Below are 18,830 nucleotides of genomic sequence, written 5' to 3' on the forward strand. Positions count from 1 at the left end.
ACTGTCAGAGGATACAGCAGGATATAGATTGGTTGGAGACTTGGACAGTGAGATGGCAGATGGAGTTTAATCTGGACAAATGTGAGGTAATGCATTTTGAAAGGTCTAATACAGGTGGGAAATATGCAGTAAATGGCAGAGCCCTTAAGAGTATTGAAAGTCAGAGGGATCTGGGTGTACAGGTCCACAGGTCACTGAAAATGCCAAAGCAGCTGGAGAAAGTAGTCAAGAAGGCATATGGCATGTTTGCCTTCATTGGCCGGGGCATTGAGTATGCAAATTGGCAAGTCATGTTGCAGCTGTACAGAACCTTAGTTAGGCCACACTTGTAATATAGTTTTCATTTCTGGTCGACACACTACCAGAAGGATGTGGAGGCTTTCGAGAGGATAGAGAAGAGGTTTACCAGGATGTTGCCTGGTATGGAGGGCATTAGCTATGAGGAGAAGTTGGATAAACTCGGTTTGTTCTCACTGGAACGATGGAGGTTGAAGGACGACCTGATAGAAGTCTAAAAATTATGTGGGGCATAGACAGAGTGGATAGTCAGAAGATTTTTCCCAGGGTGGAAGAGTCAATTACTAGCGGACACAGGTTTAAGGTGCGAGGGCAAGGTTTAGAGGAGATGTACGAGGGAAGAATTTTACACACAGGGTAGTGAGTGCCTGAAACTTGCTGCAAGAGGAGATGGTGCAGGTACGGTAGTGACTTTTAAGGCAGGGACTGGTTTAGCACACTGAGCTAAATCGCTGGCTTTTAAAGCAGACCAAGCAGGCCAGCAGCACGGTTCAATTCCCGTTCCAGCCTCCCCGAACAGGCGCCAGAATGTGGCGACTAGGGGCTTTTCACAGTAACTTCATTGAAGCCTACTTGTGCAGCATTTTGACAAATACATGAATAGGATGGGAATAGGGGGATACAAACCTGGAAGTGTAGGAGGTTTCAGGTGAGAAGGGCATCATGATCAACACAGGCTTGGAGGCCTGAAGGGCCTGTACCTGTGCTGTACTTTTCATTGTTCTGTGTATCTGAGTTTGTGAGTATGTCTCTGTTTGCATTGATGTCTCATTGTATGTATGTGTGTGTTTTTATGTGTCTGTATGTGTGTTGTATGTGCGTTTATGTGTACGTGTGTCTGTGCATGCGTGCATGGTGCATGTATCCGTGGGTGTGTACCAGTGTGCATACATGTATGTGAGTGTGTATGCATGCATGTGTGCATGTATGCGTGCCTGTGTATGGGTGCGTGTGTGCATGTATCTGTGTGTGCATGTGAGCATGCGTGTGTCTGTGCGTGCATGCGCATGTAGATGCATGGGTGCGTGCATGAGTGTGCATGTGTATGTGCATATGCATATGTATCTACGTGCATGCGCGTGGGTGCATGTGTGAGTGTGCGCGCGAGTATTTGTGAGAGATTTCAGCGAGAATCTCCCCAAGCTTCAAACGAATGACGTGTGGGTTAATTGTGATGGGAATTGTGCCAGAACAGCCGGCCGGATTCTCACCAGTTTTCGGACCCCAAAAACATTTTTGGGGAGAATTTCACCCTCAGAATCAGAACTGCATGTGTTGTTTAAACATGGATCCCTTATTTCCGTCAAACCTCCCTCTCTTGTTACATGTGTTATGATCACCTTAATTTGGCAAAATGCACCATCAATTTTTAATACACTGCAATCATCACATCCATTTATGGGGGTTAACCAATTTTAACCCAATATGTTCTAAGTCTACTGTTATTTTGACTTGTCAGACATTGGAAACTATGGACACAGGAAAACCCTTTCTGCAATCATTTGCCATTGACTTAGAGGGCTGTATAAGAACGTTACGTTACTATGCTGGCTGGACTGATAAGATCCATGGACAAAGTATACCAGTGGGTAAGTCAGTTATATACATTGCACCATTATTAAAGAATGCTACATATGTAGAGATGTATAATCTGTTAAGACGCCTTTACACTCACACACTAGGGGCCCTCAAACTTATCTCATTGTAGCCTCATCATGTGCAAGGACTTGGTCATCAAAAGCTGATCATTTCCTGCTCTCTGTATCCCACGGCCAATTGGAAATATCTTTATCCTTACAGTCTCCCCTTGGAAAAAAATAACTAATCCCTTCATCAGCTCCTTCTCCAACTCTTCACTCCACTCCATTGTTCCATTGATATTTGTCTTTGGGATGTGGGTGTAAACGATGCTGCATTTGTTCCCAGCTCTGCTTTCCACGAGTTCAGCCATGATTAACCACATAGTATCAGACTGGAGTCACATGTAAACCAGACTTGGCAGGGATACAGTTTCCTCCTTTTATGCTCTTTAGCTGGTGGCCACCCAAATGGTCAGATTTATTGAGTTTAGTTTTAGTTTGCTCGCGGCTGCTGATGCAGGATCACAATCACGTCACCTCTCGTTCATGTTTCACTCTGACCTGCCATGTAACCAGTATCTCTCCTTCTGTCTGCAATGTTATCTCTCTCATCGCCGATGATTTTATGTCGCTCTGGAGAAGGACATATGGACTCGAAACATTGGGCGCAAATCACCCAAAAAATGGCCACGTGTAATTTTGGGCGGGTTTGGCCAGGTATTTCCCGCCGGATGTTTGGGTGAGATCTGGACCTGGATTGACTCACACCTCGGGGCGAATTCTCAGCCTCCCCAGCCGTGTGTTCCTCGTCAGCCCACCGGCGGAGGATTCACCCCTGAGTCATTTCTTTCGGGCTTGGGGAGTCTCTCGCTGGTCACTCCCACACTTCGAATTTTTTTTCTGCTGTGGGGAACGAAGGTCGGCGGCCAGTCCGGCTCCTCAGAGATCGGGGCGACATTTTGAAAGGGTGCCTCATTCTCAAAGTGAGGTTGAGGGTCCTCCAACTGCCCACCCACAGACAATGCAAGGCCCTGCAGACAAGGGGAACACCCTCAACCTTTGACCACAGAGGGACAACCTTCCCCTCACCACTAAATGTTCGGGTCACCCTCCACATCACACAGGCATCAAAATGACCGGACCACGCCCCCCCCCCCCCCCCCCCCCCCCTCCCCCCCCCCCGCATTCATCTTTGCCAACGTCAGGCTTCTTACCCCCCAATCACCAGCATCAAACTCCACCCCCTCCCCCCCAAGTGAGAGATACTCCACCATGGGGTCGCCAAAGGCCCCAACCCCATCAGAACCCCTTCTGGCTCTGCTGCCCCTTGGCATTGCCAACATGGCAGTGCCAACATGGCAGTGCCAGGGTTCCTGGGTGCCTGGGGGTGGTGCTTGCCCTATCATGTCCCTGGCCACCCAGGGACTACACTGGGCAGCACTGTAGCACAAGTGGATAACACTGTGGCTTCACAGCGCCAGGGTCCCAGGTTCGATTCCCCGCTGGGTCACTGTCTGTGCGGAGTCTGCACGTTCTCCCCGTGTCTGCGTGGGTTTCCTCCGGGTGATCCGGTTTCCTCCCACAGTCCAAAGACGTGCAGGTTAAGTGGATTGGCCATGATAAATTGCCCTTAGTGACCCAAAAGGTTAGGAGGAGTTATTGGGTTACGGGGATAGGGTGGAAGTGAGGGCTTAAGTGGGTCGGTGCAGACTTGATGGGCCGAATAGCCTCCTTCTGCACTGTATGTTCTGTGTTCTATAATAGCCTCTGGCATGGTCATGGCGTCCGGTCTCTGATTGTGGAGACCAGTAGTGATTCTCGCCAGCGCCACATCACGCCAACAGGTGGGAACATGGCGCGTATCCGGAGAATTCGGTGTCAAGCTGACTTTGCATATTGAAATCTTATTTAAATGCATGGTAATCGGAGCCCTTTGCTGGGCATGAACCTGATCACGTCTGCTGAGAGAGCCAAGGAACGTTACAATCTGCTGGGCCCCCAGAGAAAATCCTGTTCGGGGGTCACCCGGTATTTTCCCGACATAGTGGATTTGGGCGGGGTGTGGCGCAGCTGGAAAATCGCCTTGTTTCAAAGTGTGAAGCTACGTGGGTTCTGAGGGAATTTGTTTTCTTCCAGGCTTGTATTTGGGATCAGTATCTTTTGTTTGTTCAAATCAGAAATTTGGTCATTCCTTATTGCCCATGAAGCAAATGAATTCCTGGCCCCACAATCCAACACCAAACTGACTCCATCCCCCACCACCACCTCCTCCAATCACACACCGACCCACTGCACCATCCCTACTCTGGCCAACACCCCTCCCCTTCCCATCACAGGAAGCAGAAAATTAATTCCCCCATGCCCCTCACTCCCACCTTCCCAGTTACACCCCCAATTTCAGAGCGTACTCCTGCCCCCACCCATTTACACTCCTCTCCCACTCCCAGCTATGCTCTCAGACACACTCTGCTCCCATCTCCACAAGATACTGATGCTTCAGGGAAGATGCACTCAGTTTCCTGGCTGAGAATCCATTTCAACATCCAGCACAACACAACAGGCTGAGGGACCACGGCTGAAGACAAGCCTGCAATGGTGGCTGCTGTCAAATTGATTCTCAAGCCTCTATGCCAGCTTTGGGCAGAGGATGTGGGCATCTCCCATTTGTTGAAAGGACCAATCACTGGCTTACTGAGTGATGCACTATCAATTATGACGAGACGAGAGTAGAGAGTAATCGAGGATTTATTACACAGAGATGTGTGGCCTCCTACAGCTGCAGCCGAAATGGCTGCCGTTCGGAGAGCACACACATTTATACTCTGCCTACTGGGCGGAGCCAGCAGGCAGGGATCTACCCCCGTACCTGTACTACAGGGGCCTTACCGTAATACCCTCGTATGCAGTGCAGTATATACAACATAACACAACAGTGGTGTCTACCAAATTCACCCCCTGTTAAAAATGAGTCCAGGGGGGATGGTGAAAAACTATTTACATAAAGGTTGTCATTAGAATTTCAGAGAAGGTTACAAATTTAGACGGTCGGGCGCCTTGATCCGTCGTTGAGAGCGCCGCAGTGCTGGTGGCGAGTCAGGCGTCGGCTCGGTCATTGGTGACTCCGGGAGCGTGTCAACATCCTCTTCATCCCCGGGTGGGACCAAGGGGAGGACGGATTGTCCTGGATCGGGGGCTGTGGTGGGATGCACTGGGGGAGGGGAGTGTGGCGCCGGAGCAGAGGGGGGGGGGGGTGGGGGGGTGGGGGGGGGGGGGGACCCGGCTGGTGCCAGGTCCCTGAGGGAGACTGTGTCTTGGCGGCCATCGGGGTACGCTACGTAGGCGTACTGCGGGTTTGCGTGGAGTAGCTGTACGCTCTCAACCAAAGGGTCCTCCTTGTGGAGCCGCACGTGCTTGCGGAGGAGAACGGGTCCTGGAGCTGCCAGCCACGTTGGGAGCGAAACCCCGGAGGTGGACTTCCTGGGGAAGGTAAAGAGACGTTCATGGGGGGTTTCGTTAGTCGCCATGCACAGGAGCGACCGAATGGAGTGAAGTGCGTCGGGGAGGACCTCCTGCCAGCGGGAGGCCGGGAATTTCTGGACCGTAGGGATGCTGGACGCCCCTCCAGACCATCCCATTCTCCCGCTCCACCTGCCCATTTCCCCTGGGGTTGTAGCTGGTCGTCCTGCTCGAGGCAATGCCCCTTTTGAACAGGTACTGGCACAGCTCATCGCTCATAAATGAGGATCCCCGGTCGCTGTGGACGTAGGCGGGAAAACCGAACAGAGCGAAGATGGTGTTGAGGGTTTGATGACGGTGGCAGACGTCATATCGGGGCATGGGATGGCGAAGGGGAATCTGGAATATTCGTCGACCACATTGAGAAAATACGTGTTGCGGTCTGTGGAGGGGAGGGGCCCTTTGAAGTCCACGCTGAGGCATTCAAAAGGGTGGGAGGCCTTCACCAGGCGCACACGGTCTGGCCAATAGAAGTGCAGTTTGCACTCCGCGCAGACCTGGCAGTCTCTGGTGATAGCCCTGACTTCCTCAATGGAGTAAGGCATTTTGCGGGCCTTAATGAAATGATAAAAGGGGGTAACCCCTGGGGGACAGAGATCGTCGTGCAGGGTCCGGAGTCGGTCCACTTATGCGCTGGCGCATGTACCTCAGGACAGGGCATCGGGGGGCTCGTTGAGCTTACCGGGGTGATACAAAATCTCATAACTAAAGGTGGAGAGCTCGATCCTCCACTGCAAGATCTTATCATTTTTGATCTTACCCCGCTGTGTGTTGTTAAACATGAAGGCAACCAACTGTTGGTCTGTGAGGAGAGTGAATCTCCTGCCGGCCAGGTAATGCCTCCAGTGCCGCACAGCTTCAACGATAGCTTGGGCCTCCTTTTCAATGGAGGAGTGCCGAATTTCGGAGGCATGGAGGGTGCGGGAAAAGAATGCCACGGGCCTGCCTGGTTGAGGGTGGCGGCCAGAGCGACGTCTGATGCATCGTTCACGACTTGGAAGGAGAGCGTCTCGTTGACCGCGTGCATCGTGGCCTTGGCGATGTCGGCCTTGATACGGTTGAAGGTCTGGTGAGCCTCGGCTGTCAGTGGGAAACAGGTGGAGTGGATGAGTGGGCGGGCCTTGTCCGCATAGTTAGGGGCCCACTGGGTGTAGTACGAAAAGAACCCAGGCATCGTTTGAGGGCCTTGGGGCAGTGGAGAAGGGGGAGATCCATGAGGGGGCGCATGCAATCGGGGTCGGGCCCTAGAACTCCGTTCTGAACCACATAGCCGAGGATGGCTAATCGGTTCGTGCTGAACACACACTTCTCCTTGTTGTAGGTTAGGTTGAGGAGTTTGCCGGTGTGGAGAAATTTGGAAAGGTTAGTGTTGTGGTCCTGCTGGTCGTGGCCGCAGATGGTGATGTTATCCAGGTACGGGAAAGTGGCCCGCAGTCCGTACCGGTCAACCATTCGGTCCATCTCCTATTGGAAGACCGAGACCCCGTTAGTGACGCCGAAGGGAACCCTAAGGAAATGGTAAAGGCGGCCGTCCGCTTCAAACGCAGTGTACGGGCGGTCCGCCTTGCGAATGGGGAGCTGGTGGTAGGCAGATTTCAGATCCACTGTCGAGAAGACCCTGGTATTGTGCAATCTGATTGACCATATCAGATATGCGTGGGAGGGGGTACGCGTCGAGCTGCGTGTACCGATTGATGGTCTGACTGTAGTCAATGACCATCCTGTTTTTGGCCCCCGTTTTCACCACTGCCACTTGGGCTCGCCAGGGGCTGGTGCTGGGCTTGATGATACCTTCCCACAGCAGCCGCTGGACCTCAGACCTGATGAAGGTCCTGTCCTGGGTGCTGTACCGTCTGCTCCCGGTGGCGACGGGTTTGCAATCCGGGGTGAGGTTTGCAAACAGAGAAGGCGGGTCGACCTTAAGGGTCGTGAGGCCGCATACAGTAAGGGGTGGTAGGGGCCCACCAAATTTCAGGGTTAGGCTCTGTAGGTTGCACTGGAAGTCCAGGCCGAGTAGCAAGGCAGCGCAGAGGTTGGGGAGGACGTAGAGCCGGAAGCCGCTGAACTCTACGCCCTAGATGGTGAGGGTGGCGATGCAGCACCCCCCAGATCACCACGGAGTGGGATCCGGAGGCCAGGTAGATTCTTTGGTTAATGGGGTGTACCGCTAGGGAGCAGCGCCTTACCGTATCGGAGTGGATGAAACTCTCAGTGCTCCCAGAGTCCAGAAGGCAGGACATCTCATGTCCGTCGACCTTCACCTTTGTTGACGCGGTCGCGAGGTTGTGCGGTCGGGACTGGTCGATCGTGACGGAGGCGAGACGCGGCTGGTCATCGGCGGTTGCAGGCGATGAGCAGCCCGATGAGGTGCCTGATGGGCAGGGGTCCTGAGGCGGGGAAGATGGCGGCGCCCACGGACCGCATGTGTCCTGAGGCAGGTAAGATGGTGGCGCCCTCGGGCCGCACATGCCCTGGGGCAGGCAAGGTGGCTCCCCCCATTGGTTGTGAGGCAAGCAAGATGCCTGCACCCACGGGCCGCACGTGTTGCAGGGGAGCAAGATGGCGGCGCCCACGGGCCGCACGTGTTGTGAGGGGAGCAAGGTGGCGGCGCCCACGGGCCGCACGTGGTCTGAGGCAACGAAGATGGCGGCACCCACTGGCCGCACGCGGGGGGTGCAGGGACAATAGCGGCGATTGAGCGGGCCTGGCACACTGCAGCAAAATGTCCTTTCTTGCCGCAGGCCTTGTAGAGTGCGCTCCGCGTCGGGCAGCGCTGCCGGGGGTGTTTTGTCTGTCCGCAGAAGTAGCACTTGGGTCCCCCAGGGTTGGTTGGCTGCCACGCGGCACAGGCATGGGGTTGGCTGGGGGCGGTCTCGCTGATGGGATCCACAATGGGGTGGCCGTGCGGTCAGGGGTATACGCCTGTTCGTTGCGTGAGGCGACTGTGAGCGAGAGCGCTAGTTTCTTGGTCGCCACGAGATCAAGCGTAGCCCCTTCCAAGAGGCACTGGCCAATGTAGTCTGACTCTATGCCCGTAATGAACGTGTTTCTCATTAGCAGGTTAGAATGTTCAGTGGTCAAAACGGCCTGGCAATCACAGTCTCTCACCAGGGTGAGCAGGGCACGCCAGAAATCTTCCGCAGACTCACCGGGAATTTGGTGCTGTGTGGACAGGAGGTGCCTGGCGTAGATCTTGTTGTTCTGCTGAGCGTAGTTCTCCTTCAGTAGCGCCATGGCCTCTGCATAGCTAGGCGCGTCCTGGATGAGGAGAAGACATCGGAGCTCAGCCGCGTGTACAGAATCTGGAGCTTCTGTACTTCTGGGATTGGATCTGTTGCAGATCCGATGTGTGCTTCAAAGCAAGCTACCCAATGTGCGAAGTCCTTTTTGGCGTTGTCTGCTTGAGGAAGCAGCTGCAGGTAATCCGGCTTGATGCGGAGATCCACCTTTGTAAAATCTCTGTGTAATAAATTGATGCACAATCAATTACGACGAGACGAGAGTAGAGAGTAATCGAGGCTTTATTACACAGAGATGTGTGGCCTCCTACAGCTGCAGCCGAAATGGCTGCAGTTCGGAGAGCACACACATTTATACTCCGCCGACTGGGCGGAGCCAGCAGGCAGGGATCTACCCCCGTACCTGTAGTACAAGGGCCTTACCGTAATACCCTCGTATGCAGTGCAGTACAACAGTAGTGACTACCACACTGAGCAGGCAAAATGGCAGCTGAAAATATTTCCAGATATACAGGCACTCCTACTTTATTTGTTGTTTACTTGCAGCAGTCAGGGTTTTTTTTGTTTGCTTATTCTCTAGCAAGTGAGTGAGCCAAGTCCTGCTCCTTCCAAACCCATCCTTGTCTGTCGGACATGGTCATATCCTTGCACTCCAGCATCTTACACCTGTTTTACACCAATAACTACTCCAATGGCCATGTAACTGAGCTGACCCAGGACACTGAATTAAGTAACCATCAAGCTGACGTCCGGTGACGGCGGGCAGGAGACAGCCGCACATGGAGGGCACCCGTTCGGGAACAGCATTTATGGGGTTTAACGCCTGGTCCCAAGGGCAGCGGAGGCGGCAAAAGCAGGGAGAAGGCACAGTGAAGGGAAATGTCGAAAATAAGTTTAAAAACGTCCGTGAGAAAAGCGGCTGAAAGTCCGTCGGGGAGTGGAAAGGTCACCGCGGGGACAAGAAAAGTGGAGGCTGGGGCACCAGGGGAGGCCGCATTGCCCATGGCTGAAGAAATGACCAAGGTGATGGCCGTGGAACTCGAAAGGCAGTTCACAAAACACATGGAGGCGATGAGGAAGGAGATGGCGGCGGTATTGAAAGTGCTGGTGGAAGAGGCGATTGCCCTGTTGAGGGCGGCGGTATTGAGCACAGTGGCGGAGGTATGGGAGCAAGGGGATGCGCTGAAGGAAGTGGAAGAGACATTATTGCAGCACAGTGATCAACTTACCTCGATGGGGAAGGAGATGCGGAAGGTGATGGAGATTAACAAGGATCTGCGAGCCAAAATGGACGACTTGGAAAACAGATCCAGGCGACAGAATCTGAGGATTGTGGGTCTGCCCGAAGGAGTGGAAGGCCCGAGGCCGACTGAGTATTTTGCCACGATGTTGGCGAAGCTATTGGGGGAGGGGGTTGATCCCTCCCGATACGAACTGGATCGGGCTCAACGGTCATGGAGGCCTACACCAAAGGAGAGTGAGCCGCCAAGGGCAGTGACTCTGTGTTTTTGTAGGTACAGTGTGAAGGAGAAGGTCCTGTGCTGGGCAAAGCAGAAGCGGGTGGTGCAGTGGGCTGGAGCTGATATATGCATATACCAGGACTTTACGGTGGAGCTGGCGAGGAGGCAGGCTGCCTTCGGCCGAGTGAAGAAGGCACTGTACATCAGTAAGGTGCAGTGCGGCATAGTATATCCAGCTACGTTGAGGGTGACCTACAAATCCAAGAACTTTTATTTTGGGACGGCGGAAGCAGCGGAGGAGTTTGCGAAGGCAGCAGGACTGTGGCTGAATTGAGAAATGGTCATGTACCGCTGTAGCCTCATGTAACTGTATTTTTTCACTGCGAGCTGGTGTATGTGCTAAATCAGCCAACGTTGTATATATTTGGGTGTGTATGCGGGGTTTGTGTGCGAAAGGGATTTCTTGGTTTCCTGGGACCGGGCAAGGGGGAAAGGGACCCGGGCGGGGGCCTCCACACTGGCCAGTTTAAGCCGGCCAGTGAACGGGAGTGAGGTGGGGGGAGGGGCTGCGGCCATCGGAACCTGGCAGAACAGGGTCTGAGTGGTCTAGCTGGGGTGGAAAGTTGGGAGTAAGGAACAACACTGCATTTTAAAAGTGGAAACAAGATTCACACAGCCAGCTGTAGGGGCGGGGCCTAAAGGCACCGGCAAGGCCAGGAACCTCGATATTGGGGCTCCCTTTTTAAAGAGTGGCCCGATCTCTGACTTAAATAAAAGGCCCCCCTCCTCCCCCTCTAAAGAAATCGGGACTCCCCAAGCACCAGACCACCCACGTCCCCCACCACAATTCCAACATCGGCCCCCTCTTCGCAGACATGGGGACTCTCCTCCAACCCACTCACGGCGATTGGGGTTCTTCCCTCTACCACCCCACCACACATAAAGGGTACCCCGCATAATGGAGCACCTCAGAGGGCCTGCCCCTGGCAGTGCCAGAGGCCAGTGCTAGGGTGCCAGGGAACAGTGCAAGGGCACTGCCCGGGCATATCCCTCACCACCTGGGGGCTATACTTACCCTTGATTTTTGAAAACAAGTTGTGATTTGCGCCGGCATGACGTCCCACCAACTGAGTGGGAGGATAGGCTGTGGGTGGACGTTACGGCATCAAGGCCAATAAGTAGATGTTAATTTATGAAAGCATATGGAAATCAGGGCCACGCCCTTTTTGGGTGCTAACCTCATCACGTCACTGGCCAGGGCGGGGAAGATCTCAAACTGAGACCTCGCCAGTGCAAATTCCGTTTTGTCCTCTCGTGAGATTTAGCGGGCAATACGGGATTTGCACCCGCATCGAACATGGCCACTCGATTGTTCCCAGTATGGATGGAAAATCACAGGCTGGATTCAGGATGGAGACTCCGTCTTATAGAACCACAGAACCGTAGAATCCCTACAGTGCAGAAGGAGGCCATTCGGTCCATCAAGTTTGCACCAATCCTCCGAAAGAGCACTCTACCTAGGCCCATGCCCCACCCTATCCCCGTAACTCCACCTAAACCTTTGAACACCAAGGGGCAATTTAGCCTGGCCAATCCATCTAACCTGCACATCTTTGGGCTGTTGGAGGAAACAGGAGCACCCGGAGGAAACCCACACAGACACGGGGCGAACGTGCAAACTCCACACAGTCACCCAGGTTGCTGGTGCTGAGGCAGCAGTGCTAACCACTGTGCCACCCTTTCAACAGAGGTTTTGTGTTTGGAAGCTCATGAACAGCAGTGACAAACCAGGAACTTGCATTTAATTCTCACTGTGTCTCATCCTCAGGAAGTACATGAGATCACCGAATGGCTCTTGCAGTGTGATGTAGGCGAGGTTTACAATAGGTGCACCTCACATATGGACACACAGAGCTGGAGCAGACTGTTTGCTCTCTGTCTGCCGCTCTCAATATTGAGAAAGACTCATCCAATGATCTGGTTCATTCCCTCAGACAGATTTCTGTGAGGTATTTTAATTTAGAAAATGATAAGTTTTAATGCCACCTTTCAGATTGACTGAGCAGGATAAATATAATTGCCAAAAACTCTATGAGGGACATTCAAACCTTTATTAATGACACACAATTCTCGATGTTGTGCATATCACCGTGATTATACAGAATAAATATGATAGAATTAAACTGTTTCTCTTTTGTATTGGCAGATGGAGATTTTGTGATGTTTACAAGACATGAACCTATTGGTGTGTGTGGACAGATTACACCAGTGAGTTGAAATGAGAAATTAATTTAGGCATTAAAGATCAATCTTTATTTTTACAATAATTAACAATGCTTAAATGAAATGAAAAATAATTTAACTGTAGCAAATGTTTCTCAGCAAGCGGAATTCTTATAAGAAAGTGTTCTTTCCAGTGTTAAATTGCTGTCAGGTATTCTCTGCGCACTATTCCTTGACCCTTGGAAAAGAATAACTAAACAAAACTCCAGAAGTTAATAAGTTTGACATGCCTCTAATTTCTCTGAAGGTACATTCCAGTCATTCTGAGATCTATTCCATTACAATTAGTTCCCTCCCATTTCTGATGGTGGATACTGCACAGGGACTGATAACAAGGACAGAGCTGCTGAGCTCCCGAGCAGGGGCACAATACATTGTCTAGTCTACCTCTTCCAACAGAGTCAGGACTGAGGAGATGGACAACTATTCCCTTCCTGCTGGAGTTCTTGACAATGGACAGAAAGGAGTAGAGACCTGGAGCAAATGGGTCATGGAAACATAGTAAAGAGGAGCAGGAGGAAGCCATTCGGCCCTTTGAGCCTGCTCCGCCATTCAATATGATCATGGCCGATCCTCTATCTCAATGCCATACTCCTGAGCTCCCCCCATAACCCTGCACACCTGCTCAAACTTCACCTTCCTCCACCCCCATACCCAATGTACATCTTTGTGCTGGCTCAGAACATTCTTACCTTTAAAACACAAGAGTTTACCAACAAACCTGATATAAATTCCTCCTATCTATATGGAGGCAGTTTGGAACCTCAGCCCTCAGTCACGCGTTTCATATGTGTGTGAATCACTGTTTAATCAGTTAGATTAACACTTTGATCTTCACTATATGTCTTCAGGTAAGAATATTTTAACAGAATAAATTTATTTTGTTGTGTTTTGTGGAAATTTTTATCATCCTCCGTGCTGGTGATAGAACTGCAGAGTTCAACATCAATTCATAAATATAATAATTGCTTATTGTCACAAGTAGACTTCAATGAAGTTACTGTGAAAAGCCCCTCGTCGCCACATTCCGGCGCCTGTTCGGGGAGGCTGGTACGGGAATTGAACCCGCGCGGCTGGCCTTGTTCTGCATTGCAAGCCAGCTATTTAGTCCACTGTGCTAAACCAGCCCCTGGATGGATATATGGATGAATCATAAATTAACATAACTGAAAAGGAGTCTTTGTTTTGCCAGCTGTGAGGCTGAAGTTATTGGATCTGAGCTGTCACACTGTCACATTCCAATCTGGCAGTCACTGTTGGCTTTACTCCAACTTCCAATAGAAAGCTGCCCTCTGATATTTGTTTCAGAAAAAATAATCAGAGAGCTGTGAGGCAAACGGCTCAGAGTATTCAGGAGGTATGTGACCAAAGCAGCAGGAATATTCTGGGTTATTTTCCATTTCTTGAGTTCCATTTCCATTAACAGTCCACTCCTGAATATCGTTCTCCTCCATCTCTTACTTTTCCGTTTCGGCTGTCTCGCTCGCTCATTTCGAATCTCATCAGCCTCTGCATTCCAACATTTAATTTACACATCTACAATTTTGCCTCTTTCCCCAGTGGAACTTCCCCCTGTTGATGTTCATTTGGAAAGTGGCACCAGCACTTTGCTGTGGGAATACAGTGGTGATCAAACCTGCTGAACAGACACCCCTCACAGCACTTTACATGGGATCCTTAATCAAGGAGGTCAGTATTGTTTGTTAATTGTATGTTAATTATATTGCACAAGTGAAGGATATTGTTTAATTAAGTACTTGGAGCACAGAACTGAGGAGAGGTGGAACACTGGGTGTGAAGGGAGAGCTATGAAACGGAATAAAGTTCATTAATGCTGCCCACTAAAGAACATCTCTGTGTCTTCATAGAAGAAGAATCATAGACTTCCCACAGTGCAGAAGGAGACCCTTTGACCCATCAAGTCTTCACTGACCCTCCGAAAGAGCACCCAACCTAGCCCCACTCCCCTGCCCTAATACCTTACCCCACCTAACCTGCATATCTTTGGACATTGTGGGGCAATTTAGCATGGCCAATCCACCTAACCTGCACATCTTTGTACTGTGGGAGGAACCCGGAGCACCCGGAGGAAACCCACGCAGACATGGGGAGAAAGTGCAAACTCCACACAGACAAGTCACCCAAGGCCAGAATTGAACTTGGGACCCTGGTGCTGTGAGGCAGCAGTGCTAACCTCTGTGCCGCCCTGGTTTTGACTTTACTAACTCGCCTGGATTCTATTAACGTTGGGAGCCGAGAGCCAGAGGCCGGCATTCTCCTGCTGTTTGCTGGTGGCGGGATTCTGGGGTCCTGCCTGCAGTGCACCCCTGTCTGTGGGCTTCAATGGGAATTCCCAATGGCAGCAGCCGGAGCAGAGAATCCCGCCACCAGCGAACGGCGTGTCGTCTCCTGATGCCGAGAAACACGCGGCTGGGAGGCCGGAGAATCCCACCCAGAGGATTAGATGTGAAGATTGAAAACTACGCCCTTATCTTTGGACATAAGGGCCAGGAGTCTCCGATCCGAGTTCACCCTGCCACCTTTTCCACCGAGAGCGGAGAATTTGGCGCCAGAATTCTATTCACTGCAGCGGGACTGGAGAATCCCGTCGGTGTGAACGGACGGAAATTCCAGCCAAGGTTGTGATTGGAGTTAACCTTGGAGAAGAATGGCTGAAACCAAGTGTAATGTATCAGGGTATTATTTCCCACCATTATCCTGTGAAGCTGAACCTCATGGCCAATGGAAGAATTAAGTGGATTATATGGACATGGGTTACATCCTTACCAAAGGAAAAGTAAGGTATGCCTTGGGCACTTTTGCTTCCCAACAGGATCAGGGGCAAAGTATTTTTGGAGTGAGAGGCTCATTTGGACATTGAGGAAGGTTTGTATCATCCATCACAATGTATAAGATAGATGGTCTGTTAAATGCATTTGAAGCATTGTCAGACTTTAATAAATTTAATAGGATGAATGGTTGTTACATCGAAAAATATATCATAGAATTTGACTGTATGCAATATTTCAGAAATTCTGTTTGGAGATCCTAATTCAGCTCTTGTTTCACAGAATCTTTACAGTACAGAAGGAGGCCATTTGGCCCATCGAGTCTACACTGGCTCTCTAAAAGAACATTTTTCCCAGTCCCACTCCCCTGCCTTATCCCCATAGCCTTGCACATTCTTTCTTTTCAGATATCAATCCAATTCCCTTTGAATACCTCGATCGAACCTGCCCTCTCAGGAATTCATTACAGACTCCAACCACCCTTTCGGTGAAAAACATCTTCCTCAAATCACTTCTACTACTTTTGCACATTATTTTGAATCTGTAACCTCTAGTTCTTGATGTGGGGACAGTTTCTCACTATTTACCCTGTCTATGTCCCTCAGAATCCTGAATCTCTCTATCAAGTCTCTTCTCAGCCTTTTCTCCAAGGAAAACAGTCCCAATCTCACCAATCTATCCTCATAGCTACAGTTCCTTACCCCTGGAATCATCCTTGTTAATCTTCTCTGTACCCTCTCCAAAGCCTTCACATCCTTCACCAAGTATGGTGCTCAGAACTGGACACAGTCTCCAGATGAGGCCTGGTTAGTGCCTTATACAAGTTCAACACGATCTCCTTACTCTTGTACTTTTCAAGTTCAGGACTATCCTCATCACAGTTGATGACATTTCCAATCTTTGCATCATCTGTAAATTTTGAAATCTAGCCCCAAAAACCACAATCTAAGTCATCAAAATATATCAGGAAGAGCAAGGATCCTAACACTGATCCCTGGAGACCTCCACTACAAACCTTCCTCCAATCTTAAAAATAACCATTTATCACTACTCTGGCGGGATTCTCCATCCGTGTTCACCTGGCAACCAGAGAATCCCGCCCAAGGTCAATGGAGTTCTCCATTGTACAAGGCTCGCCCGTGGCATTCTTGCGGTGGGCAGGGCGGGAGAATCCAGCCACTGTTTCCTGTCACTCGGCAAATTTCTTATCCAAATGCTGATTTTCCCTTTTAATCCATGAGCTTGGATCTTGCTCAAGTCCGTTGTGTGGCACAGTATCAAATGCCTTTTGAAAATCCATATACACCACATCAACAGTGTTGCCCTTATCAATCTTCTCTGTTATCACCTCAAAAAACTCCAAGTTAGTTAAACATACTTTCCTTTTGTGCTTTCCTTAATTATCCTGCACCTGTCTAAGTAACTATTGATTTTATCCCAAAATATAGTTTCCAGGTGTTTCCCCACAAGTCAAATTGACTGGTTTCTATTTGCCTTGAACCCTCTTGTGAACAAGGGTATAACATTCAGCAATTCTCCAATTCTCTGACACCATCCCTGTGTCGAAGGAAGACTAGAAGATTATCACTGGTGCATCTGAAGACATCTGTATATCATTAGTACATCTGTAAAGACAGATGTTAAGTACAGTGCCGAAGGCGGCCATTCGGCCCATTTAGTCTGCACCAACCTGCCAAACGAGCACCCTACCTGGGTCCACTCCCCTGCTGTAACCCCACCTAACCTGCAAATGTTTCGACTGTGGGAGGAAACCGGAGCACCCAGAGGAAGCCCATGCTGGCATGGCGAGAACCGTCACTATTTCTCCTGCCTCCACCTGCAGGTTTACTTTTTTTTTATCCCGAATTGGCCCTAACCTTTCTTTTACTATCCTTTTATTATTTATCTGCTTTTCGGGGCTGGTTTAGCACACTGGGCTAAATAGCTGGCTTGTAATGCAGAACAAAGCAGCAGCGCGGGTTCAATTTCCGTACCAGCCTCCCCGAACAGGCGGCGGAATGTGGCGACTAGGGGCTTTTCATAGTAACTTCATTAAAGCCTACTTGTGACAATAATCGATTATTAAATTAGAAGACCTTGCGATTCTCTTTTATGTTAGCTGCCAATCTCTTTTCATGCTTCCCCCTTGCTTTTCATATTAGTTTTTTCACTTCTCCTCTGGTCCTTCTATATTCAGCATGATCCTTCATTGTATTTTCTACCTGACATCGGGCATATGCGCACCTCTTTCTTTTCATCTTCCCTTCTTTCTCTCGCATCATCCAGGGTATTCTGGATTTATTTGGCCTGCTGTAATATTTCCTGTTCACCAGTCAAGTAAATGACAACTGCAACTTTTATTTACATATAATTACAATGCAGAGGCTGCGAATCAGCTTCCAGGACCAAACTGATACAGAAACCAGCGTTTGCGAGGGTGATCCCCCACCCTAATCCCTGATTGCTTGCCCAGGCCACATGACCCTTTCAGCAGATCGGCGCATAAAGGGGACAAACACCACCTCCCTCCCTCGCTAAATTCCCAATAATAATTAAGTTACTCAGTCCCCGATAATTAGAACATTAAACACATGCAATCAGTCCATCATAAATTGAGTCTTTCAGGTGATTTCCGATTTCTAGAGGAGTGGGATAAGTCCTCTGTCAGGGATGTCTCCACTGGGGATCTTTCTGCAGAAACCACTATATCCGGAATCTCCTCAGGTACTGGTAACTCAGCTTCATCCGTCTCCATGGGGACGACAAACTCGCCTGTCACAGGCTGGCTCGGTATTTCACTGATTGGAAAGTCAACAACGTTTCCTGTTGGCAACGTGGTTTCAGGTGGCTGCATTGGCTGCTGCAACAACTCTTGTCCTCGTAAATGGCCTACATGCTTCCGGATGATTCCTCCTTGTATATCCACTTGATAAGACAAAGGTCCTGTTTTTGATACAACAATTCCTGGGACCCTGATTAATGAGGGGATCAGCAGTTACAGGGTAAAGGCAGGAGAATGGCGACGTGAAGCATATCAGCCATGATCAAATGATGGGCCGAATGGCCTAATTCTGCTCCTATATCTTATGGTCTTATGGACCTAAATCGAGCCGCTTCCAAAACTTCTGGCATACATGGCTTCCTGCACTGAAAACGACCTTGCCTGAATCATGATTTTTTTCCCCTCTCACTGCACTGACTGGCCTCTACCCTCCCCGGCAGATTCGGAATCACCGGGCTTAGTCTGGTCCTAATACGTCGGCCCATCAACAACCCTGCCGGTGACACTCCCACTGGGGACAGTGGGGTGGTTCTATAGCCCAGAAAGAGTTGTGAGATTCTGGTCTCCAGTGTGGAGGGAATCACACCAACTGCTTCTTAAAGCCTGCCTTGAAAATTTAGACTGCTGTTTTAGCCAGTCTGTTGGATTCTGGGTGGTAAGACCCAATCCTGATGTGTTTGATACCATTTAAGGAGGTGAAATTTTGAAATTCAGCAGCCATGAAGGTTGTTCCATAATCCAATACAATGACTTCAGATATCCCGTGGATTGAAAAATACTAATGCAATTTCTCAAATGTGAGTGCGACATCGTAGACTTAATCTCAAACATTTCCATCCACTTTGGGCATCAACACACTGCAAAACAATTGTGCCCAAGAATGG

At 50.2% G+C, this 18,830-nt stretch overlaps 1 protein-coding gene across 2 annotated transcripts in view; it reads left to right on the forward strand.

Moving 5' to 3' along the window:
* The window catches only part of aldh1a3 (aldehyde dehydrogenase 1 family, member A3), a 191,174-nt gene that overhangs the window by 84,277 nt on the left and 88,067 nt on the right, over positions 1–18,830 (forward strand). For both annotated transcript variants that reach the window (XM_072468807.1, XM_072468808.1), the window contains 3 exons: positions 1,757–1,886; positions 12,299–12,360; positions 13,936–14,064. In XM_072468807.1, coding sequence (XP_072324908.1) covers positions 1,757–1,886; positions 12,299–12,360; positions 13,936–14,064 — 321 coding nt within the window. The remainder of the gene's footprint in view (positions 1–1,756; positions 1,887–12,298; positions 12,361–13,935; positions 14,065–18,830) is intronic.

This window comes from Scyliorhinus torazame, chromosome 12, assembly GCF_047496885.1.
Source record: "Scyliorhinus torazame isolate Kashiwa2021f chromosome 12, sScyTor2.1, whole genome shotgun sequence".
Taxonomy (NCBI): Eukaryota; Metazoa; Chordata; class Chondrichthyes; order Carcharhiniformes; family Scyliorhinidae; genus Scyliorhinus; species Scyliorhinus torazame.